Below are 27,565 nucleotides of genomic sequence, written 5' to 3' on the forward strand. Positions count from 1 at the left end.
TTTTAGTCATTATACACCAAGCCATATTTAGGAACCACAGTGCGTATGACTAATATTAATTAAGAGGTAAATGACTTCAAAATCTTATAACTTTTCGATGTAAAACGATTTTGTTGTGCAATAAACTGAAAAATAATACACAAATATGACATTATTGATTGGTTTATAACAATTTCCTTATCTGTATGGCAAAATGATAAATTTTCTATTTTAGAAAAATGATTCGAAAATTTTTTTGAGAAAAATACTCAGTTTTTAAAATTCTTTCGTACAAATTTGTTCGAAAAATTTTTCTTTCGACATCATGAAACGGTCCTACATTGTTGTAGAAGAAATATTTTTTTACAAAAATCGAAAACACAATCCAGAAAATTTTATACCACAATCTCTTAAAATATTTTGTTTAAAATATATTTTAAGTTTATTTTAATATATTCATTGAATTATAACACTGTATACTGTTGAAACAGTTTCATTTTATTTCGAGGAAAACTGAAATCTCAAAACTTTGCTAATAAACATTGACAACGAAATTGAACTACAAAAATTTGAAATTTATATTGATCGGTTTCAAGGTACGATGGTTTATTCGGTTCAGAAGTGGTGATTTGGAAGACAAAGATCGCCCAGACCAACCAAAAAAGATTGAAGGCCAAGAATTGGAGATAGTACTCCATGAAGATTGTTGACAAACTTAACAAGAGCTTACAAAACCATTGGGAAGTTCAGAAGTGGTGATTTTGAAGACAAGATTGCCCAGGCCAACCAAAGAAGATTGAATACCAAGAATTGGAGATATTACTCTATGATGATTGTTGTCAAACTTAACAAGAGTTTGCAAAATCAATGGGAGCTACTCAAAGATTCATGCAAAAGCAGGGAAATTGGGTACCATACGAATTGAAATATGACTCCTAACCCAAATATTTATGTGGCTAAGGTAATTATCTGTATTTGGTGGGAATAAAAGGGTATTTGAGCTGCTGAAATCTGGTCACAAAACAAAATTTCTTGATATTTTCTATTGAATTTTGAGTTTTGAATTTGATTATTTTGTCAACTGAATATACAATTTTCGTTGTTGGTTCAATTTCAAATACAAAAATTACACAGTGCAACAGTGAAAAAAACACACGATCATGACTATATAGGTTCGACTCTACTACCAAAGGGTAGTAAAACCCTATACTCAGTTTGTCCATTTTGGTGACCAATTTTTTTTTATGGGCCCCCAAAGTTTCTGAAAATCAGTGGGGCCTCTAAAAAAGGTGTCATCAATTTTTGGTTAACAGCTAATTCAGACTTTGTGATACGACTTAACTTTATATGGCAATAATATAGCTAAAAGTCCCCCAAATAAATTTTGTTAAATTTTTTTTCCAAAAAATAGCTTTTTCGTGCACTTTTGTTGAAAAAATATAGGAAGAAAAATTATTTTTTTTACTTTTTTTAGAATAACTTCCAGGGTCTCCTAATTTTTCAATAACAATATTTAGCAAAGTTGTAGCTACGGTAAAGTTGAACAACTCTTGAGAACATATCAATGCATTCTGAACGTGTCTAGTCACTCTAAATAGCACATAAAGATCACTTTGTACCTTAACAATTTTAGTTTTTACTATTTTTTGACGCTAAAACAAAGATTTTTTTGTTAAAATAGTATGATCAAGTACACACTTCTATGTTGTGCTGTATTATTTACTCGGCTGAGGTGTTCGGAATGGGGATCAGTGAGTGGACCCTCAATGCCACACATTTAAAAAAAAAATCGCCAAAAAGCCATTTATGATCCGAATGTGCTGAAATTTAAAATGTAGATAGTCCTTGGAAAGGTCTACAAAAATATGCTTTCATCTGTAGGTGATCTCTTTTAGTTCAAGAGATATTTAGGTTTAATTTTTTTTTAAATTTTGCTCGATCTTTTTTTCGTATTTTCTATATGATAAGCCTACGAAAGGTCGAAATTTGTTTTTTTATATATGACGTATATTTGCGATAAAATTCTAAAGAAAATAAAACATACCTGATAACAATTATTTCGTCCCTACAAAAAGTTACACGCATCCAAAGTTGAAGCATCTTTTTATATATTTCAACTTTGTATGCGTGTGTTTTTTAAGTTTTTTCCCAAAAAAGTCCCCATATTTTTTCTTTTATAAAAAAACTAATTTCCTTCGGGACTATATACATTTTTATGATCTGGAAAAAGAACTTAATGCAAAAACGTATAAAGAAAAATTTAACTAACTTAAGCGGACACTGTACCTCCCAGTCCTATCCAAACTTGGCCAATTTTGAAACAAAATTTTAGGTTTGATTAAAAAATTCTAAAAACGCAAAGCACCGATCCTCAAAAGCTCATCATATTTGTATAGCCCCATATATTGTTTATATATATACAAAACGCTTTTACTATCATACTGTAAATAACGTCAAAGTGGGTTATTTTCTAAAAAAAAATCAGTTTTTGGAACACATTTTCCCCGTTTTAGGAATTTCGATGTTTGAAAACAAAGAATGGCAACATTGGTGATGCCATTGACTTAAGAACATTTAAGTCTATATTACTTCCAAATTTTATTGTGATGTCTACAACTGTTCAAATTTTACATTAATTCAAAATTTTTATTTTTCTTGATGGAAAATCACCATTTTATAATATTGTTAGTTTTTAAGGTAAAATACGTCCGAAAAAACACAAAATTTATTTATTTCACTAAAATGTCAATCTCCAAGTCATGGGGTTTCCATCGATATCAAAAACTTATATAAAAAGCTTATATTTACTCTTCAGAAGCTCCACAAACCTTGCCCACTTTAAACAATTTTGATGTTTTTTCATATCTTGCATCAAGCCGGTCTTGCGTGATCAAGATTGGATAAAGTGATGCGCCCGGATCATACCGATAATGATTTGCCCATTCTTCGTTATTTCAGCACAATAGAGAAGTATACACTTGAACATACATTTTTTAACAACAAATTTTTGTTTTAGAGTCAAAAAATAGTAAAAAACTAAAATTTTTGAGCTACAAAGTGATTTTCGACAGCTATTAAGAATGCCTAGATATGTTCGGATTGCATTGATATGTTCACAAGATTTATTCAGATTTACCGTAGCTACAAATTTGCAAAATATTGTTATTGAAAAATTAGGAGTCCCTGGAAGTTATTCTAAAAAAAGTAAAAAAAAAATTGTTCTTAATAAATGTTTTCAACAAAAGTGCACGAAAAAGCTATTTTTTGGATACAAATTTTAACAAAATTTATTTGGCGGACTCTTAGCTATATTATTGCCATATAAAGTTAAGCCGTATCATCAAGTCTGAACTAGCTGTTAACCAAAAACTGATGACACCTTTTTTAGAGGCCCCACTGATTATCAGAAACTTTGGGGGCCCATAAAAAAAAATCGGTCACCAAAATGGACAAACTGAGTATAGGGGTTTACTACCCTTTGGTAGTAGAGTCGAACCTATACTGTCATGATCTTGTGTTTTCCCAAAAGTCTTCATTTGTTGCATAGTGTTATTGAATAGATAATTTTAGTAATTGAAAACACATTTTTGTTATTTTTTGTGTTTCATCTATTCAATAATTTTTGTATTTGAAATTCAACCAATAACGAAAATTGTATATTTATTTGACAAAATAATCAAATTCAAAACTCAAAATTCAATAGAAAATATCAAGAAATTTAATTATGAAATAATTGAAACCAGTTCAATATGGGATAAATGTTTGAATTGAAATATAATTTTTTCTGTGTATAGATGATAATTTCAATATAATATAAAACTTATTATCAGTTTTAATCATTTTTAGTTTTGAGGTCTAACTTTGCTAACTTTGACAATTGTGATGAAATTATGAAATGGTATATTGGCAGTTTAAAGAAGTAGGTTAGGTTCCATGGGCTGCTGCTCCTCAAGCAGCTCACTTGGGTCCATTCAGATCTGATCCCATTGTGATACCCAAATGAAGTAATGTGAAATTAAATAAATGAAATGTATTTAGTATTTATTTGTTTGATACACTCTAGGGGCCAACATTTTTTTGACAAACAAGTTGGAGATGAATTATTTTTCAGTTTTTAGGATAAACACAATTTTCTTAGCTACCACTTTTTTCAAATTCATATCTATAAATTTATATTTTAACTTTTATGTCTTGCTATGCATATTATTATTTATTTATTTTTATTTGTTAATTTATTACAGTTTTTGTATTATTATTGCTTTTTCTTGAACATTTTTAACTCTCTATATATGAATTTATAGTGAGTCTCGTACGATTATGTATCTGTAAAATTTATATGAAGTTTTTGTTTTCACATCTATTTAAAAATGTATCCCACGTTGTTGGTGTGTCAATCGCAATTGCTGGAATCAAGTTGCTGACTTTATATGCTGAGCTGAAGCCATGCTTAAAAAAAGGCTGCACAGTCAACTTAATTCCAGGTACTGCAATGCACAATTAAAAACTGTTTGCCTTTTTTTCTATTTGTTTATATTTTATGCTTTTGTATTATTAATTTCTCTTTTAATTGTTGCATTGTTCACTCATTAAATCGTTGATTGCTGTTGCTGTTTTTAATGTTTTTTATAGTTTTAAGTTAATTTTTATTGTATGGCGTTATTTTGTTTTGTATTTTATTGTTGTTTTAATTTATTTTTAATTTTTTTTTTTAGGTCTTGACATCACTTTATTTAATAGTTTGGTTTAATTTTGAGCCAGTAATTTCTCTTAGTTTTTATGTTTATATTTATGTACCTATATATTGCTTAATGTTTTTCTTTTTTATTTATTTCATTCACTAATGAATTTGAATTTAATTAAATGAATTCTTTGAAAAATTCATTTTAAATGAATTGCTATTTGGAGAGTAAAGATCAACAAGTTTTTTAAAAAAGTTGTAAAGTTTCTTATGCATATTGTTTCTAAGAGACTAAAATGCAAACCAAAACCAAGAAAAAAATAATAGCAACAAACACAGTATGTTTGTGGGGCAGAATTAAAATTTTTTGGAAATAAATCTGGAATTTCTAAACGGCTGGTCCGATCGGACAAGACTAGAAACATTCGAATTTAAGTTATTAAAATGCCATTTTTTGTTTCTCATCCGATTTCAAAGATTATTTTTGTAAAACGCTCGGGTAGGCCTTGAACAAATTCATTTGTCTCTTAGGATACTGCTACACGTTCAATATATATTGTGATATTTGGATCGCGATCCGTTGTAATGGATCACGCAAAATTAGGTTATTCTGCGATTTGGATCGCGATCCATCAATACTGCATGCTACTCGTTCAATAAATATCGCGATATTGGATCGCGGTCAATATATATTGAACGTGTAGCAGTGCCCTTATAATTTCCGACTTACAGGCATTTCAAAATTGAAGTTTTAAAATTTTCCAATACCTTGGTCCACTTTTTTAAAAATATAGGACGTACTTTTACACCCAATGGACTCAAATTTTCTTTGTTAGTTAGACAACTAAATTACCAATTATATACAAAAGATTTCAGATCAGTATATATTATGCATCTAAAAATAAACGATTTTCAATTTAAAAATTGAAAAATAGTAGATTTTAGCTGTTTTTTGGTCGAAAAGATGACTACTCTTTTTTTAATTTTTTTTTAAGATATATAACAATTTTAAGGTTTCCTGTAAAGTATCTTTACGGAAAACATTTTGCTATAAAAAAATTTCCTATTTTTCGAATATGTCTGCCATACCTATAATTTCACCTATTTTTTATAAAAATTTCAAATTTGGACCACATTTTCTAAAATCGCAAAGCTGGGATCAGAAAACAAAAAGCAGCTTTGGAAACCTTGATGTGTTCTCTATTTATTCATGAAGTATCTTCGCAGCTCCGTAGGAAATGTGGACCCTGTGAACAAAATTGTAAAAAATAAAATTTTTGAAATTTTCGCTTTAATATTTAGGTATTGTGAGATTGCTTTTGACAAGGTTTTTCATATTTCGTTACTTGGAATGACAAATTTAAAAAACGTTGAAAATTTCATTGATTTTTACTAATAATAAATAAAAATTTGTAATTCTAATAGGATTCCAAATATTAGGAAAAATTTGATGCACATTTACTTCAAACTATTTTTTTTTGTTTAGATAAGTTAATCTTTGGTCTTACGAAATAAATTTCAAGTCAATATTTCAATTAGATTCAAAAATATGCCACTTTAAAACTCCGCCCTTTAAAAATATTGTACTTTTTGTATAATATGGCAAATATTTGCTCAAAAAAGCGTAACCACTTTTTTTTAGCACAAATCTGTCTGACGTGTTTACTATTGCAAGTGTTTTGTAAGATCAAACAGCATCAAATAAAATAAAACTATTATTTTTTGTTTTCAAACATCCTAAGTAAAATTAGTTTTTGAAATAGATGAAAGAATTCAAATGTCTCTTTCATCAAATACTTGTCATGTATGACCCTAACTTAAGTCACATTTTATTAGGAAAATTTATAAAAAATTTTTAGTATGAAAAAGTTTTGAAGGACGGAGTTTTAAAGTGACATATTTTTTAATCTAATTGAGATTTTGATTTGAAATATATATCCCGATCGAAGCAGTCGTTTAGAAATGCCAGCATTATTTCCATTCAGATTCTGCCCCATTGTGGAGCAGTAGATTAAAATAGACAGATGTATTGTCGGCGTTTTGAAAGTTTACATCTGAATTTCATTTGAGTCTCCCAACTCTGGCACATTCTTATTGTTAATCGGCATAAGAATCCATGTGATTTTTACATTTTAGGTATAAAATATTACGGAGAACATTTTTGTAAAATATGCACGCAGAGAAAAAATATAGTTGGGCATGGTTACTGTAACCATTTCAATACTGTTACAAGTTTTTTAACTATATTATAGTCACAGTAACAATTTATATGATTGTGGTAACCATAATATTGTTAATTTACGATTCACAAGATTGTATCAACCATATATATGGTTACAGTAAACAAATATATGTTTGTGACAACCATTCATATGATGAAGGACTTATCATATTATGGTGCTCTCGGATAAAGGCTTATCATAATCTGAGAACAACATATTATGATCAAATTATTCATCATAAATATGGTTGCAACAAACATATATCTGTTTACTGTAACCATATATATGGTTGATACAATCATGTGAATCGTAAATTAACCATATTATGGTTACCACAATCATGTAAATAGTTACTGTGACTATAATATTGTTAAAAATCTTGTAACACTATTTAAATGGTTACAGTAACCATGCCCAATTATATTTTTTCTCTGCGTGTGTTAACCCTCTAAATCCTCAAGGCATGGGTCTATTTTGTCCTTCTTTTATAAAAGAGCAAAAACATCATTAAAACAGGAATTTAAAGGGGCTAAAATGTTTCGCAAAAATATTATCCGTGAAATTTTCCTATAAGTCCCTGAATACACCAAAATGAAAAATTCAACCACAAAGTTAGAAATAAGACACAACAAAAGATTTCGCATTTATTAAGAATTTTATTTTAAAGTACACCAAAAATTTAGCATGAAAAAAGAAATTGTTAAAATTTAACTAAAAACCACTATCTATTATTTTACCTTCAATAGTAAATTTGGATAGGAAGTATTCATAAATTAAATTTTTTTAGCTCTAAGCAATTCCAATTCATTACCATACAATGTCCAGCATAGTTCAGCTATAAGCGTTCTTTAATGTGTCAGCATGTCTGATTAAATTGTTCACCATGCTCATCAGATTCTGTTGACAACTGCTTCTCAAAGTAATCCATATATGAATTTAAAAAATAAATTTTTGTTGAATTTTGGTCAAAAATGTCATCAGACATGCGCACCCATTGAAGAACGCTATAAATTCAAAAACATACATTCTCTTATCGCTGAAATATGCTGGACATTTTATGGTAATGAAGTGGAATTACCTAGAGTTAAAAAAATGTAATTAATGAATACTACGAAGGTAATACCCCAGCAAAAACTTCGCTTACAAAGCTACAATGTCTTTTTAATAATGTCTTTTTTAATAACTTACTTTTTAAGTAGTAAAGTCTAAAAAAAACAAACAAAACAAAAAAACTGTTACTTTTTTTCAATTTGCCCATTTTTTTTATTGCATGTTTATTTTTAGAAAAACAGAAAAGAATATTGCATTACTGTGTGAAAACCATTATTTGACGCACAATGAAATAACTATGCTGTGGTGTAGTGTAGTGAGTACAATAACAGACTAGCAAACGGATGGTTGGTGGTTCGACTCGTGGCTGTGACTTATTTTTTTTTTATTTCTTGTTTGCAAATACAAAATTCTATAAATAACTCTACTAACAAAATAACTTATTTCCGGCCAAAATATAGAGGATTACTTTTGGGACATCGCGAACAAAAATAATGACTTCTTACAGTAGAAAAATAAGTAGTCGAATCGTCAAATTCCCCTTATTTTTCGGCTTTTTTGTAAGTAAAGTTTTTGCTGGGACAATAGAGATATGAGTGATTTTTAGTTAAAATTTAACAATTTTTTTTTCATGCTAAATTTTTGGAGTACTTTAAAGTAAAATTCTTAATAATAATTCTAAGCTCTCTTTAGTTGTGTCTTATTTCTGACTTTATGGTTGAATTTTATGTTTTGGTGTATTCAGGGACTTATAGCAAAATTTCAGGTGTAAATTTTCTGAACACATTTTATACGTAAAATGTATGGATCACATGGTTTCTTATGGCGATTAACAATAGGAATGTGTCAGAGTTGGGAAACTTTAACCCCCCCTCAAATTAAATTCAGATGTAAACTTTCAAAACGCCGATACAAGTGTTTTTTTTTGTCTTCTCTATCAAAATTTTTAGATCGGATTTTGTAATTTTGGAAAAAAAATAATTTTGTTGTATAGTGTTATGTTAGTATTAGCAATATTACTGTATATTGTAGTTTAAAATGTTTTAAAATATACAAAACTATGTATTTAAATACGCATAAATTGTATTTTCATTATAGATAAATAAATATATGTTTTCACAATTAAAAAATAAAAATTTGTTGTTTGTTCTATTAATAATATTATTGTTATGTTATTTTTACAATAAATTTTAATACATTATTATTGTTGTTTATTTACTATTTTAAATTATGTTCAATTTTGTTCAGGTTGGTTTATGTGTTGGTTGAAATAAATTTCAATTTTAATGTCAATATTATGAGTAAATTATAGCAGTTTTATTATTTTGTTTTACTTTTAATTATCTGTTTGTGTTTTATTGATTTTTAATTATATATTTGTTATTTATATATTTAATAGTAGTTTTATTAATTGAGGCTTTTATTGCAAAATTTTTACTAACATGTTTAATAATTTGTTTTTAATTTAATTTTCGGTTTGTCTAATAATTTCTTAGATTGATTTGTTCTATTTTATTTTCTAGAGGTTATTTTGCCAATGTTTTTGGTATTTGTTAATTGATTAAATATTTTCATAACTTGGTATTGCTTGAGATTGTCGTTTATTATTAGTTTTGTACCCTCCATTAACAATAATATGCTTGTTACTTATGAAATTTCAAGTCTTTTTAGTTGTGTCCGTCCGTCTGTTTGTGTAAATCTTGGTCATTTTGAAAATACTACATTGAAATTAATGATATTCACTTATGTGTCGATTATGGAACCGAACTTCAGTTGCGTTGTCAGTTGCCTAAAAGTTATTATAGATGGCAACTGATAGCAATCATTTCTGTTGCCAAATTGGCAACTAGAAATTTATGGTTGCCCTCTGGCAACGCAACTGAAGTTCGGTTGCCATCCATAATCGACCGATTGTAATTCTTATCATTGACTTCGGCAATTTAGTATTGAAAATCTATAAATTTAATGAACCAAAAAATTTGTGTTATGAAAAAAATTGTAATATAAATTCGGAAATAAAATACTGATTTTAACGCTGAGAAAAAATATAGTTGTGCATTTTTACTGTAACAATTTCAGTATTGTTAGAAGTTGTTTAACAATATTATAGTCACAGTAGCTACTTACATGATTGTGGTAACCATAATATGTTTAATTTACGATTCACATGATTGTATCAACCATATATGTGGTTACAGTAAACAAGTATATGTTTGTGACAACCATATTTATGATGAATAATTTTATCATAATATGTTGTTCTGAGATTATGATATCCATAAGCCGAGAGCAACATAATAAGGTAGGTCTTTCATCATATAAATGCTTGTCACAAGCATATACTTGTTTACTGTAACCACATATATGGTTGATACAATCATGTGAATCGTAAATTAAACATATTATGGTTACCACAATCTTGTAAATAGTTACTGTGACTATAGTATTGTTAAAAAGCTTCTAACAATATTGAAATGGTTACAGTAAACATGCAAAACTATATTTTTTCTATGTGTGTAATGTGTTTAGAAAAAGCTTGCTGTTGTAGTTTTGATTATTGTCTTATTTTACACACAACTTTAAGTAAATCAAGTCATCTATAAGTGTGTTTAAATCATGCTCACATTCGGAATACAAAACCAAAATGAATAAGATTCATCTATATTGTTAACCATTGTGTTAAGCAGTTTATTATTGAAAATCAGTAAAATCAGTTTAATAGGAAACAAGTTATGAGCACATAAGTTAGCCTCGAAAAATTGTATGATACAATTTTACATACAATTTTCAATATCTTTAATAAGGTTAAACTTTTTATTATAACAACAATTTGTTTATAGTATTTGTATATGTACAATAAAGAATTTTGTTGTAGTTTTGATTGTTGTTGTATTTTATACAATGAATGGGTGTGTTTTTGTCTGGTCATCAATGTTGAGACAAGTGTAATTTATATTATTAACTGGAGGGTATTTAACATTCGGTTAGCCGAATTAAGCATTTCAATTTGTTTTTTTGTGTTTATGTTTAATTTGTTTAGCTTACAAATATTTACAATATTTAGTAAAACAAAAAAAATGGTTTTTAATGATTTACTTTTCAAAAGGTATTTATCGGGGCTAATTACATTACATTATAGTATATAAAATTGGCACCTTTATATGAAGCATTGTTTTTTGTTTTGTTTGTTTTTTATTGTTTCTTTTGACATTTGATTTATACATTTTTACAATTGATTTTACTTTCAAACAAATTATAATAAGACAATAATAATTAGCAATTTTAACAAAATAATTACAAAAAAACTGGCTGCATTTATTTTATATGAGTTTTAGAGAACAATAGAGAAAAGAACATGAGGAAAATATATTAAACCAATTAAAATACCCATCTGCACTCTGCTCTTTCAGCCAGCAAAAATAATTAATGACTCCCCTTTGATAGGTTGGGAAAAAAGTCAGCAGGACAAAACAGCAGCTTTTTTATAAGCCCAGATATGATGAAATAATCTTTTAAAAAACATTGTTCATTGAACATTATTTGTTTAAACAAATGCATTTAAAGATTACATCCCCAAAATGACATAAAAGATTTATGCTTTAAACATTTCTACACAATTCAAAAACTATTAGAATTTTATTAAAATTTAAGCAAGCTCTGCAAATAAATTTTATTATTTTCTCAATACTTTGACAAATTTAAAATGAATTAAAGTAAATCAATTTATTAAAAAAAAGAATCACTTTAGAAAATTTGTTATAAAAAATAACTATAACTAAATTAGTATAATTACATTATCAATTTAATTCTTATTTAAATTTCCAATTAAAATCAATAACACTTTTCAATAAATAACTTAAATTTACATTTCATTATTTTAAAGCAAAGAAAACAATTTTAAACTTAAATCTCTTTCAAATTAAAAATAAAATCATTAAAATAGTCTTGATTTTTGTCATTTTGTTTTTGTGTAAGTGTATGTGTTATTTTTGTTCTTGTTATTATTGCACTAAATAAACAGAAATATACAAAAGTGTTTTATTAAATATTTACAATAAACTTAAAATTCTCTTTGATATATTTTAATTATATTAAACACTAGTAAATTTCGTATGTTTAAATACAATGAGTGACCAAAAAATTGCAGAATAGTAAAAATGTTTTTTATACATAAAAATTAAATCATAACTTATCTCCAAAAATAAAATTTTGTAAAACTTTTAGTTTGACAGTTTTTATAAAACCAAAGCATATTCAGATTCGAAAAATATATTTCTTAATGAGCCATAAAACCTATAGACAATTTGTGGTTAGAGCTGGTTCACACACGTCAAGTTTACTTGAGTAAATCTTGAGTTTATAGAAGAGAGTGCAAACTCTCTCCAATCTCATCTTCTCTCTCATCAACAAACTCAAGACTTGCTGAAGTATGAACCAGCGCTTAGTTTAGTTGATTTCAAAATGTCAATATATCTTGGTTCCTAAGTGACTTGTAAGTTACACAGATCTTTTACAAATACTTTCCAGATTAGGGCTTTTTAAAATCAATAAAATTATGCGATAAAACAAACTTCTTTAAAAGAAATTAAACATAATACAAAATATTAAAAAGCTCTTTTATAAAGTTTTATAAAGTTTTTTCAAACCAAAAATCATTTTAGACATTTCATGCAAATGCTTTATTATTCAAAAAGAGGATTTTTTAAAGTTTTCACCAAAACACTATTTTTTTGAAAAACTTATTTCATATAAAATTTAAAAAAAATCTCAAAAAGCTTTTCTTATTCGAAGTCTTTAATAATAAAAAAGCTTTTATAATTCAACAGTATCAAAAAAATATATTGTACGAATGAAATTATATCTCCAAATAAGCTCAAAAAATATTTGTTCCACAGAAAAAGCTGTTCATAAAAAAAGTTTTTTTTCACAATAATAATTTTCATCATAAAAAATTGAAATAAAAAAAAATTTTAAAGATACACACAGCCTCAGAAGTGAGTATACACCAGTGAATTTTTTGATTTTTTAAGATGATTTTTATCATTATATTCAGATTTAAATCTTCTTTTTTCAGAACCGAAACATATTCAACTCAATCTCCATCAAACCGAAACTTTTAAATTTTAATCGATGGATAGATTTTAGGATTTTCATTATTTTCATGTTTACTCACTTCTGAGGCTCACTGTATATTATCAGCAAATAACTTATTGTACAACAGATTTTTAAAACAAAAAGTTTTTACCCAAAAAAATCATGTTTTCCCAATAAACGTTTTCTTCTTACGAACACAAATATTTTTATAAAGAAATTATTTTTCACAGAAAAAGCGTTTACACATGACAACAAGTTGTTTTATATTAAAAACTTTTCCTAAAAGTCTTACACCCTAACTATGAAAGAAATTTTAAAGTTAATTTTTGTTAAAGTCGACTTTATTTTAAAACAGAACTTTTGTTTTTATTTGAAAAAAACTTCAAAACTTTTTCCAACATATACATTCAAATAACTGAAAATATTTTTCAATGAATGTAAATAAAAAAAAGAAATTTAAAAAAATTAAAATAAAAAATGTTCATAAAAGTTCAAAACAAATAAGTTTTTTTTTTAAATAATAAAACAACATTTTAAATTATATTTGAAATTTGTTTTATGGTAAGAAATTAAAAATAATAGTCAACTTTATGGACTTAAAATCGACTTTAAGGCTTTTGTAGTTAGGCTGTTAGACTTTTTTATAGAAAAGGTCTATCCAAAAGAATTTAAAAATAAAAAAAATTAATGGTAAATTATAAGAGCTTTTTTAAATAAAAATATAAAGTTGGTTTTTCATAAGAAATGCTGTTGTCAAAAAATTTGTTTAATAGTGTATTAACACCAAAACTACACATTTTCAAGTTGAAATTGTGAAAATCTATATTTATATTGAGAAAAATAAAATTCAAAACTAGAAATCCAAATTGAAATTCAGAATAGCAAATTAATATTGAGAAAAAACCAATTGAAACTAAGAAATCCAATTTAATATTGAGAAAAATCCAATTGAAATTGCAAAAAATAAATAATATTAAGAATGTTTATGGACATTTTAAAATATTTTTTTTATAAAATACATACTACGAGTACGAAATTAAAACCGAACCGAAATTTGTTATTTCTCAATATCAAGTTAGGTTTTCTCAACATTATTTTTTTTTTTTTTTGAATTTCAATTTTCATTTTCGGCATATTAATTTCGATTTCTGAATTTCAGTCGGATTTTTCTCAATATAAAATTGGTTTTCTTAATTTCAATTTGTTTTTTCTCAATAATAATTTTCTATTCTGAATTGGTTTTGAAAAACCAAATTTCAAAATCCAACGTATTTATACATAGTCTTGATGGTATTTTCGACCAATACATTCGCTTTTTAATTAAAAAGAACTAGTTTTCATAAAAGATTTTTATAAAAAAAATCAATCACAATACGAAAATTTTGTTCTTACAAAAGATTTCTAGTATTTTATTTTCATAAAAACTTAAAAACATTTCTACTTTATATGTGTAACAAAAACGGAAAAACGTTTATTTGAAAAAGGAATATTATCTTTTCTAGTTGCTCGAAGTAATACAAATTGAAATTTGAAATTTCACTAAAACCACTAAATAAAATGTATTTCAAAAATAAACATTTATTTGGATAGAATATATTTAAAAAATTATACTAAAAAATCCAAAAAATTAATGCGTAAACAAAGATCGATTTTTCGACAAAAACTCGTTCAAAACCACAAGAAAAACATTTTATTTGGAAAAACTGCTATCACTATTGTGTTTAGAGTGCAATTTCATCTTAAAAAAGTTAAATCTGCCGATGTATTGTAGGGGAGAGGGGGCACCTTTGAACACTTTTTGCTTTGAAGCCTCATAAAAATTTATGTTTTTGAATTTTTGACTTTTTACATAATTTAACTAATATGTATGGAAATTAACTTTAGTTTAAGTCTACAAGTAACTTATTATTAGTTCGATTTATATATTTTTTTTATTTGTTTAATGTATGAAGTCATTATGTTCAAATGTGCCCCCCATATGGGGCAGCTTTCCATATTTTCTACTAAAAAACCCTTAAAAATAAAAGTTGAGAAAAAATTAAATTTGGACTCCTCGAAAAATCTATGGCACAATATCGATTGCTAAATCGACCCACCCTAAAATTCAGTTTTTGAGAAAAAAGCGACAAAATTTCTGATTTAAAAAAGATTATCTTTCGTGTCGATTTATGCATTTTTTCCTAGTATAACTTAGTCGGACCTTAAGTTTAATCAAAGTACCGTACGTCGCAAACAAATTGACATTGTTTCTTACAATTTTGATCATATTCGGTAAACACATTGGAGATTTCCATTTTTATTTCCTATAATTTCGAAAAACTCTTGATTTTATTCGCGTTTTGAAAGATAATTATGATCTATTTGGACTACAAAATTAAAAAAAAATTCTCAAAAAAACCCGTTCATGATGGAAATTTGTAATTGTTTTGACAATTTAAGAATTTTTAAGATTAATTGAAAAAAATTAAATTTTAGGTTGAGAATATTTCCAAAAATGCATCTGAAAACTGCATTTGTATGTAGTTCAAAATGGACATAATTATCTTTCAAATTCATCTTAAATCAATAAAATGCAACCTCGGCATCACAAAATACTGGTATTTAAAATAACAGCTCATGTAGATTTTCTTGAGTTTAAAAACAAATAAATCCTGAATAAAATAGAGAATTTTTGGATATTTAAAAGAATCAAAATGGAATTTCCATAGGATTTCAAGCGGTTACTAAATATGATAAAAATCACACAATGTTAAATACTTGTGTTATCACTGTGTTCTTTGGAGTTCGTGATCGTATTTATCATTGAATTTTGACAGGTTATTTGAAAAACGTTATTGGTTTTGGACTTAATTTCGTCCTGGAAAAGAAAAAGTTCAGGCAATTAGGAACTCTACAAAATTTTTTTTAAAAAAAAAAACGAAAAATCGTATAATTTGATCTGGAAAATATTTTTGTTTATTTTCCTAACTTATAAGTATATGATGCCAATATTTTAATAAATTTTAAATAAATTTTACTTTTAATTGTCACTCACTGTTGCAAAAATAAAAAAAAAACTTATAAACAATAATGATTTTAACTGATTGCTCACGCCTTTGATTTTGTGTATGTAGTATCACTAATACATGCAATTTTCTTCTCATTTTACACACTCACAAACACCCATCTAAACATCCTAATAATTTTCATTTGTTTTTGTTTTTTAAACATATTAATTTTATCTAAAAACTACCATAAATAATTTTTTTCATTAGGCTTATCTTGTTATTTTTTTGTTATGTTTTTGTCTCTTTTTTTGTATTAAATTATAATATTTTTCTTTTTAAAGCTTATTGAATAATATTTACAAAATTTATTTAATATTTTTCTTAGATTTTTGTTTATTTTTTGTTTTTATATATAAAAATTTGTTTAACGTTACAAGTATGGAGTTAGAAAATAAAAATCGAAATAGAAAAAACTACAACCACACAATTTTCACTATGATTTTGTTTGTTTTGTTTTTGTTTTACATGTTACATATTATTTTGTTGTTGTTTTGGTTTTGATTGTACAGTATGTGAGAGAATGCGGCGAGGAGAGTAGTGGATAGGGAGAACCTTTGGTTAATATTCCTTGTATGTCTGTGTGTGTATGAGTTTATTTTGCTTTTGTTGATGTGATGTTTTGTTGTTGCTGCTGTTCTTGTTGTTCATGTTGCTGTGATGTTTATTTTGTGATGTTGAGCTTAAGTTGAGTTGACTGGATAAATTTGTTTCTATTTTTGTTGCTGTTGTGTTATTGTAGTTGTTTTTGAGAGTATTTTGGATAGCATGCATGGGTGTGTGAAAATATTGCTGAAATCCTTCATGCATTTCCACTTGCTCATACAAACATACAAATTCATACATATGAATGAGAGATTGTTTTGTTTGTACGGGTATTGTTTGTACATTAAACCATTGTATGTGCAAATGTAGGCGTCTTTTGTTGTTGCTGCTGCTGCTGCTGCTGGTGCTGTTGTTGTGTTGCGGCTGTTGTTGTATTGGTTTTATTGTTATTCTTATTCCATTTGTTGACATATGCCAACGGTATTTCAATTTGTATTTCCTGGATATTGTCATCATTGTCCTCGTCATCCTCATCAGTAACAACTGCAACATCCCTACCCTTTTTACCTCTGCTTGTTTTGCTACCACAACTATCTTTTTTTTCCAGCAACATTTTCTTTTCTTTATTTTTCAAACTCTCACTACGCCACGTCTCCAGTCGTATGGTATGCGAGGGTGTTGTCAACAATGTCATAGTCTGCGGTGAGCCACCAGAGCCACCCGTCCCCAGTAAATGTAAATTTTGCATTGATGCTGATGTGGGTGTGGGGGTAGGCGCCAATAGCGCCTCATCCCTGCATTATAAACTCTCCACTAGCTGACTAGTACGACGCTGTGGATGATTGGCATTGAGGTAACTTTCGGAGTAAACACTTTTCGCACGATTGTCATAACGCAGACTGCTGCGTCTAATGTCAATGTCCAGTGGCATATGACGATCCTTCCACCAGTTGCAGAACAAACACTGCAGTGTGTTGCGGAAAGCCTCTCGAAAGTCACGATTGAAATAAGCGTATATAAGTGGATTTAGGGTGGAGTTGAAGTAACCAATCCAAAATAAGATGGCCACAACAATGTCGGGTACTGTACAGGCATCACATAAAGTGGTTATTGTGTACCTGGAAGTGATAAAGCAATATATTAGTGCTATAGTTCTGAGAAGCTTTATTTAGTATTGTTTAAGATTTTCTTAGTGCAAATAAATTTTTTTTTATTTACAAAATTCTTCGTTTATAAAATCAGGACTTTGTTTATATTGTATGAGCTTTTATATGAATTGAACTACTGGGTCCAAATTACCGCATTCGTTGTCGAATGAGCTATCGTATCGTAAAATGATTTCGATAGTTATGATAAAATTATGAAATTATGATAAAATGTACTAAATTTATTTCTCGATATCGAATGCTATAATATCAAATAAGAAAATTACGACCAATTTTACTCGATATCGAATGCGGTAATTTGGCCCCTGATTTAATAAGATTTATCAAATATGAAGCAGAATATATGACAAGGTTTCAGATGAAAACCATCCCAACTAATCATAGTTACTGGTCTAGTCAACCCTTATATTTAATTGAGTGATCTTGATTTTCTAGTTTTAAACCTAACTACATTTATGAATGATAACACAGTGCAACAGTGAAAAAAACACAAGATCATGACAGTATAGGTTCGACTCTACTACCAAAGAGTAGTAAAACCCTATACTCAGTTTGTCCATTTTGGTGACCGATTTTTTTTTATGGGCCCCCAAAGATTCTGAAAATCAGTGGGGCCTCTAAAAAAGGTGTCATCAGTTTTTGGTTAACAGCTAATTCAGACTTTGTGATACGGCTTAACTTTATATGGCAATAATATAGCTAAGAGTCCGCCAAATAAATTTTGTTAAAATTTTTTCCCAAAAAATTGCTTTTTCGTGCACTTATGTGGAAAAAATATAGGAAGAAAAATATTTTTTTTTACTTTTATTAGAATAACTTCCAGGGTCTCCTAATTTTTCATTAACAATATTTAGGAAAGTTGTAGCTACAGTAAAGTTGAACAACTCTTGAGAATATATCAATGCATTCTGAACGTGTTATTGAAAAATTAGGAGTCCCTGGAAGTTATTCTAAAAAAAGTAAAAAAAAAATTTCTTCCTATATTTTTTCAACAAAAGTGCACGAAAAAGCTATTTTTTGGAAAAAAATTTTAAAAAAATTTATTTGTCGGACTCTTAGCTATATTATTGCCATATAAAGTTAAGCCGTATCACAAAGTCTGAATTAGCTGTTAACCAAAAACTGATGACACCTTTTTTAGAGGCCCCACTGATTTTCAGAAACTTTGGGGGCCCATAAAAAAAAAATCGGTCACCAGAATGGACGAACTGAGTTAGGGTTTTACTACCCTTTGGTAGTAGAGTCGAACCTATACTGTCATGATTTTGTGTTTTTCCAAAAGTCTTCATTTGTTGCATAGTGTAATGAGTCCAATTTTTATAAATTTATTTTGAAAAAAAACACTTTAAATAGCTGCTTTAAATATTTGAAAAACTAAACTAAAAACTTCTTATAACAGATTATTGAAAATCTGGGCGATGAATCAGATCAGATACTAATTAATTTTGTTTTCATTACTCAAGTGATTTTACTGAATTTTTATTCCATTTTTAATTCTCCGCTTTGAAATGCATAAACTAAACTGGTTTCTGTGGCTTAAAAAACACATATCTCAATCATAAATTCCAGTATAAAAATAAACTTGGCAAACATTTATGAAAATAAATATAAAACTAAAACAAAAAAAAAAAACTTAACAAATTTATGCTGTTATTTCGATCAGAAAAACAAACGAACATAGCACCGGCCAAAATGCAAAAAGAACTAACTAACAATTCAACAATTTTTTATGAGGAAAAAAAAACTATTTATATAGTTCATAATATTAATATTTAGTTCTTTATTTATATAAATTGTTAATTTATCAAGTTCTTTACATCTCTCTTTAAAATTTATTGAAATATCAGTTAGTGCCTTTTGTAGTTTAGCTGATGTTAATATTTACATTTTAGTTTTATATATAAATGTTTTTTTAGACTATTTTTTATTACACACACATATTTCTGATTATATGTTTAAAACGTTTGTATTCATTAGGATGGTCCTTATGTGGGGATTTATCTATTTTCGGTAATTCCTAGGTCTAAAATTCATCTGTGCCAGCTAAAATCCAATGCTGAAAATTTTAGCTAGATCTCATAACCTTTACAGATTAGCCAGTTTATTAGTAATATAAAAAAATTCAATATTGAAAAATGTCTTATTAAAATTAGTTTTTGTATTTAAATTAGCCCATAGATGTTGGAGTATAAACAAGTAAGAGAGCTATATTTGGATGTGCCCAATCGTGTATACCCCTCACCAAAGTATACTTTAAGATAAAGTTTGAACAAATTTTTGTTGAAAACGAATTTTTGTGGAATAATTTTGTTTATCGAAATATTTAGGTCGCAACCTAAACGGGACTAAAGCCGATATATTAGTTATGTACGTAAGGTATTTCGGAAAGTTGATTTCAATATACAGACGGACATTTTGTCTAAGATAATGCCATGATGGATCAACCTCCCGATGCTCTCAACGCTGGATAGAATCAAGCCGTCTATCACCGCCATTGTATGACTTGCGAGGACCACACAATTGTATATTGATTGCACAGATCAATGCACAAACCTCTTGCTCGAGAGCATGAACTAAGTAGCAAGCCCAGGACAATTGGTGGCCCGAAATTTTCCACTAGCTCTAGTATCTTTCCTTAAACAAACGATCTTTTTCCCGATGTTGGTCTAAATAACACTTATACATATTATTCCAGCCAAAAATTTTCCTTGGCTTTAAAAAATATGTCCACTGTCAAAATGGTCAAAATGTACGTGAAAAAATATCTAGATATTTTACAAAAATCCAATATGGACTTTAAAAACATAGCAAAATATCGAAGGTTCATCCTCACACTGTTTCGAGAGCCATTAAACAGTATAATGAAGACTCTAACATTGAAAGGAAATCTGGATCAGAAAGAAGGAAAGTAAGGCAAGACAAAAGAAGTCAAACAACTCTTTCGCAGAACACCGAATATTTCTATCGGAAAAGAAGATCGTAAAGTTAAATGCTCTGATTCTTTTGTACGCAGAGCTAAAGCAAATGCTGGTTTGAAGAACATTTCTGGCAGACTTTTTACAAGTTGGTAATATTCCAATACCGGACAACAAACAAACAAAATTCCCCAAGAAGTTTCTTGTGAGGCAAGCCATTTTCAGTTGTGTCAAAAGAAGCCAATCTTTTGTACATTTGGTAAGATAAACACAGAAATATATTTTTACGAAATTGTACTTGAATTCAAATATAACGATATTAAGGGCTGATTTAAAAGTAGCATAATTCTTTCAAATAACAGTGCTGTAATAGCAAACTGTAACATATCTGTGGGAACTGTTAAATAAAAACTTTCAGTTGATTTGATCGTAAGTTGGCAACGCTGTATTCGAATTCGAATATTCAGTTAAAGAACATTGTAGAAAGTACACCACAAATGGCGTATGTATTAGTAAGATCTAGAATATTCGAATTTTGACAGTTAAAGAACAATCTAGAGTGCAGATGGCAGTGTTATAAATAGTGGCAGAGGTTGCAGTCGTGAGTCAGTTTATCAGTTTTTTATGCACGTTTGTAAATTCGCAGAAATACAGACACAAATTATAATGTACACGAATTTACTTGAAAAACAGATCACACTTTAAGGCACTCAGAAAATTCGAATATTCTAGATCTTACTAATACATACGCCATCTGTGGTGTACTTTCTACAATGTTCTTTAACTGAATATTCGAATTCGAATTCGAATACAGCGTTGCCAACTTACGATCAAATCAACTGAAAGCTTTTATTTAATAATGCCCACAGATATCTTACAGTTTGCTATTACAGCACTGTTATTTGAAAGCATTTAAATCAGCCCTTAAAATTGTTATATTTGAATTCAAGTACAATTTTTTAAACAATATATACGAATATGTTAAAGTTTAGAATTTGTGATAATAATGACATTTTATGTTTATCTAGTTATAATTGCTTAACGATGTCACACAATTTTTTATACAACTATGTGTAAATGAAATTTAAAACAGCTATAATTGGATTTTTTTTACTCAACTCGAAACTTCAAATAACTGCGAATAATTTCAGACCCTGGGAGTACTAAAAAGGCAAAACACCAATATAAGGGCCAACCTAATATATATAAATTTTTTATTTACATTTCTCTATTATTTTTTCAAGTAAGAGCAGCTATTTCATAGTTTTTTGTACATTTTTGTGGCTAAAATATTTTAAAGTTGTATGCATTTATTGTGCACTAAAAAAACACTTTGTTTGCGTAAACGAGAGAAGAGCATAAAGGAATTTAAAATTATAAACGTGGTTAAAATTTGTTAAATAAATATTTATAATAAAAGTGCTAGAATTTAAATTAAATAAAAAAGGCTGGGAAAAAATTGTATTGTTTAATGAATAAATATGGTAAAATGTTAATAAATTAAAAAGTTATGGTGTGTTTTTTTAAAGTGAATTTTAACGTTTTTATTAATGTGCTAATGACATAAATATTTTGTGGTATTGGCTATTAAAAGTTTAATTATAAGGTTAAGGTGATTGAAGTTAATCAAGTTATAATATTTGTAAATTGTGCTAGGCAACATTATATGAAACAAGATGGTTTTGAGTGAAACTAATCTATAATATTGCTAAAGATGTCTGTGGTTATTTATTTTTTTAGCATTGCATTTTCTCCTTTTTTTGTTTAATACAAATATTTAATTTAAAAAAAAAACATAAACTTACCACAAAAAGAATGGCAGCCAACAGAGTATGAATGTACCCATAATTATACCTAAAGTTCTTGCAGCCTTGTGTTCTCGTTTCATTTTAATTAAATGTTTATCTTTCGTTGGTGTATGATCCTGTTCCACCTCATGCAGCGTTAATGTTTTCGAAGAGCCCGAACCGCTTAAAGCTTCACCTAATTTATGAGTAGAGAGATAAACAGAACAAATAATTATCAACAAAAATTGCAAAACAAAAAGGAATAATTAAAATTAATGTTTAAATAAAACATTAATATAGCTGGATAAACTTTTAACAACATATTCGTGTAATGACCTCATTTATTTAGATAAATTTAAAGCCCTCATATAATATGTAATAGGGTGGCCCTTAAATTGAACGTATTCGATTTTCGATGCTCTCAAGGATTAAAGTTGTTCTCCTTCATCGAAAAATCAAATGCCGGAATTTTGGTATAATAATGTCCTGGAAATTTAATATTACAAAATCATAAATAAATTTATAGTTTGTTTTATTTCATCAAATTTGTGACCAAAAAATATTTCCTCGAAACCAGCCAAAGTTGGTCCCCAACGCTTACCCGTAAAAATTAAAATCATTAAAATTAGCATTTTAATCCATCTATGGTTAAATCAATTTTTTATTTTAACGTTCAATTTTTTAAAAAACTTCAAACTTCACATAATATCGACAAACTCTAAACGTTATTCCGTTTTGCTCAAGTTTTCAGATATTGAAGAACAATTTTATAGTTTGGGAGCATCGACAGTAAATACCATAATATGTAGCATATCTTTAGGCGTATACTTAATATTTTTCCTGTTTAACAATCTAATTAATATAACTCATACGCTTACACAACTTTTTTCATGTTTATTTAATAATAATAAAGTTTTCTCATTTATATTAGTGATTATGTTGTTGTGTTGTATTATTTGTGTTAGCTATAATGTTGTTGCCGATATTGCATGTTTCTATTAAGTTGGAAACAACAAAAAACCCGACTAGTTCTTTATTAACGCTTTATCTTTTAAGTTGTAGGTTGTACCAACACATGTTTGTATTTAATATTCAGTAACTGTTCCATTAACAGCATTTTACACCTTATCTAAATGCCCATAAACATGCTAAGTACACCTGTAGGCTAGCAATACTCGCACACATAAATTACCTTCACATGTTCTTGTAGTTCTACATGTATTCATACATAAATTTGTTAGAATTTTAAACTTTCTTCTTAACGTATGTGTGGCAGTACTTTGTTTTTCTATTGTTGTTATCTGTTGTTTAAAACCCGCATTCGAGAAACTATTTTAGGAAATAAGTTTCTAGTTAAATAATGGTAAAATAATATTCAACATCAGAACATTAGATTGGGATATATTTATTTGTGTATTAGAGTGTAAAATGAGTTAGCCAGAGATGTGTGTATATCAGATTGTACAACATAACAAGGGATTCGTGTGAAATGTATGCATTAATATTAAAGGTTTAATATTGAAAATTAAGAAAAACAAACAGGAAATTAATTTGCCTAAAGTATTATGATAATTCTTAAAGTTTTAAAATATTAATTTAGTTAAGAAATTAGCTAAAAGTAAATCAATTAGATTGTGAATATATAGAGATATTAATCCATCAAACAAATTGTATTTTAAAATCTAAATTTCATTATATTAATATAAATAGAAACATCATCAACATGATATCTCAAACAAAATAATAGTCAAACGAAATATAAATTTAATCGAATAAAAGATTTAACATATAACACATTATGTTCATACCGGTTATTATTCGAAAAAATTAAAAAGAATTATTCAAACAAAAAATTTGTTTAATTGAAATAAATAATAATTCAATCGAATAAAATATTTAAATTTAAAATATTCGGTTTATCAAATGGAATAAAATGTTTATTATTCATTTGAAATGGTGGCTCAACCCAAAGAAATAAGCGATAATTCGAATAATAAAATAGTTTATTCGAATCAAATAATAATTTAAACGAATAAAATTTTCGATTAATCCAATTACATATTTCAATTAGTTTAATCGATTAAAAACTTCGATTAATCTCATTATATATTGTTTTTATCAACTATCACGTACTGGTCATAATAAAAAACCGATTATTCGAAAAAAATGTGGCACGAAACGACTTGCGCTTAAAAAAGTATAGTTTTAGAGAAATACAAAAAAAAAAATTAAAAATAATTATTCGAATAAAAAATTAGTTTCATCGAATAAAATATATGACAACTCAAATAAAATTATATTATAATTTAAAAAAATAAATAAATATCGAATATGATATGTGATTATCAGAATAAAAATAGATTATTCGCATGAAAAGTTAGTCCAACCGAATAAAATATAAATTTAATCGGATAAAATATTCGATAATTTATCCAAAACAATAAAAATTATATTATTCGAATAAAAGTGTTGCTCAATCCAATAGAATATGTGATAACTCGAATAATAAAATAATTTATTCGAATCAAATAATAATTTATTCGAATAACATTTTCGATTAATCCAGTTATATATGAATAAAATATTAGTTTAATCGAATAAAATGATTGAATTAAATTATTTCAATTGAGCTTTATTTTTATTCAAGTTATCATATATTTTATTCGAAAAAAGAAATGACAATCGAATAAAATATTCGATTAATTCAATATATTCTGTTCATCCAAAACAACAAAAATTTTATTATTCGAATAAAATGGTTGCTCAATCCAATAAAATAAGCAATAACTCGAATAATAAAATAGTTTATTCGAATCAAATAATAATTAAATCGAAAAAATTTATCGATTTTATTCGATTTAATTATTTTTTGATTATATATTGGAATCAAATATTAGTGCGATTAATTCAAAACTTTATTCGATTGAATTCGAATAAAAAAGTTGCACAATCCATAAAAATATGTGATAACTAGAATAATTAAATGGTTTATTATTCGATTAATCCAATTATAAATTCGAATCAAATATTAGTTTAATCGAATAAAATGTTCGATTAATCCAATAATTTATTCGATTGAATTAATATTTATTTCAATTGAATATTAATTTAATCGTATAAAATACTGGATTAATCCAATTATATATTCGGCTCATCAAATAATACTTTCAGTTTAGAATTTAAAATACGTTTATTCTAATAAAATGGTAGTTGATATGGTATGATATGGGACTATTAGAATTAAATGGGACTATTAGAAAACCAGTTAGTTCAATCGAATAAAATAATAGTTAAAACGAATACAAAATTTATTAATCCTATTTTATATTCGGTTTATTAAATAACACATTCCGTTCATTATAAAAACCACATTATTCGAAAAAATAATATGGTACTATTCGAATAAAATTAAGATTATTCGAATAAAAAGTTGTTAAGCTCAAACGAATAACTCGCATGAAAAAACTATTTTAATCGAATAAAATATTGTGTTAATTTTATTCGATTAACCCACTTATATATTCGGTTTATAAAATAACACATTAATCGATAAAATATGTTATATTCGAATAAAAATTTAACATAATCGAATAAACTACGTGTTATAACGAATAAGAAATAGTTTAATCGATTAAATTTATTCGATTAATGAAATTAATTAACGAAAACTTAACACTTTCTGAATAAATTCTGCAAAACTTGAACTGGTCATATTTAGTACGACATCAGAGCACTTATTTTTTCTTATTTGCTCATTGTTAACAAAATTCAATTATTAACTAAATATTTTAGAGCAGCATTGACAAGTAGCAAGAAAAGTTTATTAGTTTTCTGAAAATTAAAAAATTCAATTTAAATTAAAGTATATTTTACTTGAATTGAATTGAAATGAACAAAAAACTCTTTAATTTTTACATAATTTGCGAGCACATTTTTGGGAGTCGATTATTCCAGCCATTTGACTTTTCACCTTCATACAACAAGCATACACGCGCACACACACAAACAAACACTTTTCAGGCATCACCTTTCGGCCAACATTGTGTGTCTCGTTCATTTTCACGCCTCAATTTTAATTACACAAATGTCACGAAAAAAAGCAAAAAACCAAAAATGCCCAACAACAAAAACAGTGATGAAGAAAATTCATGAATTTTTCAATTGTTTCTACTTACTTCCGGTTCCGGCAACCGTTGAATGCCGATGCATTAACATTGCATTACCATGACGCATCATCATCTGTTTCTCCTGACGATTTGCCTCACGAAATATTGCCAAATAGGTGAAAATCATAATGGTGCATGGAATCCAAAATGATATTGAACTAGAGATGACACAATACGGTTTATTTACAATGAACTCACAGCGGTCCGGATGTTCTTTCACAAAATTCTTATGTTCATCGGTGGTATACCAACCAATAAAGATGGGCAGGAAGGATAGTAGAGCTGGCGAAATCCATGTATTGAGTATCATAATGCCAACAACCCGTTTTGTCATGCTAATCGGATACTTTAACGGCTTAACGATGGCATAGTATCTGAAAAAAGAAACAAAAAAAAAAACGAAAAAGGAATTAAATTGGTGCAAAGGTAGCCGAGAATGAAATATAGCAAATGGAGGAGGAGATTTAAGTTTGAAAATGAAAAAAAAAAATCAAACTTATGCGAATGGCAACGTACACATATTGTTGCAAAATGTAAATCTTTTGCTGCTAGTTGCAGGCGACTGAATGTGTTTGAGTATTTTAGTGCCTGTTTGCAAATGCAGGTGTGTTGACTTAAGATTTTTATTTTCCCAGCATTATTGACGGTTTTGTACATACAAACACACACGCACACTTTAGTTTACCTTTTGATAAATTTACTACTTATTTGGTATTATGATGGCCCATTTGTTGGTTGAATGTTGTGTAACCATTTTCAATTCATTTTGGTTTTTTGTTGCCATTCCTTATAGACCATGAAGCGATATTGTAGTACGTGTATATATGTATTGTTTGTATATATTTGCTGCACTTAACGCTCTTATAGTCTGTGTGTTTGTGAAGGCTTGCATGGATTTGTACATGAGTGTTTGTTTAG

General features: G+C 27.4%; 1 protein-coding gene across 1 annotated transcript in view; it reads right to left on the minus strand.

Annotated features, from left to right (window-relative positions):
- Positions 1 to 17,412: 17,412 nt before the first annotated feature.
- The window catches only part of Octbeta2R (Octopamine beta2 receptor), a 300,943-nt gene continuing 290,790 nt past the window's right edge, over positions 17,413 to 27,565 (minus strand). The window contains exons 5-7 of the mRNA XM_065516130.1: positions 26,657 to 27,021; positions 22,500 to 22,677; positions 17,413 to 17,731 (exon numbers count right to left, since the gene is read on the minus strand). Coding sequence (XP_065372202.1) covers positions 17,413 to 17,731; positions 22,500 to 22,677; positions 26,657 to 27,021 — 862 coding nt within the window. The remainder of the gene's footprint in view (positions 17,732 to 22,499; positions 22,678 to 26,656; positions 27,022 to 27,565) is intronic.

The sequence above is a fragment of the Calliphora vicina genome, chromosome 1 (assembly GCF_958450345.1).
Source record: "Calliphora vicina chromosome 1, idCalVici1.1, whole genome shotgun sequence".
NCBI lineage: Eukaryota > Metazoa > Arthropoda > Insecta > Diptera > Calliphoridae > Calliphora > Calliphora vicina.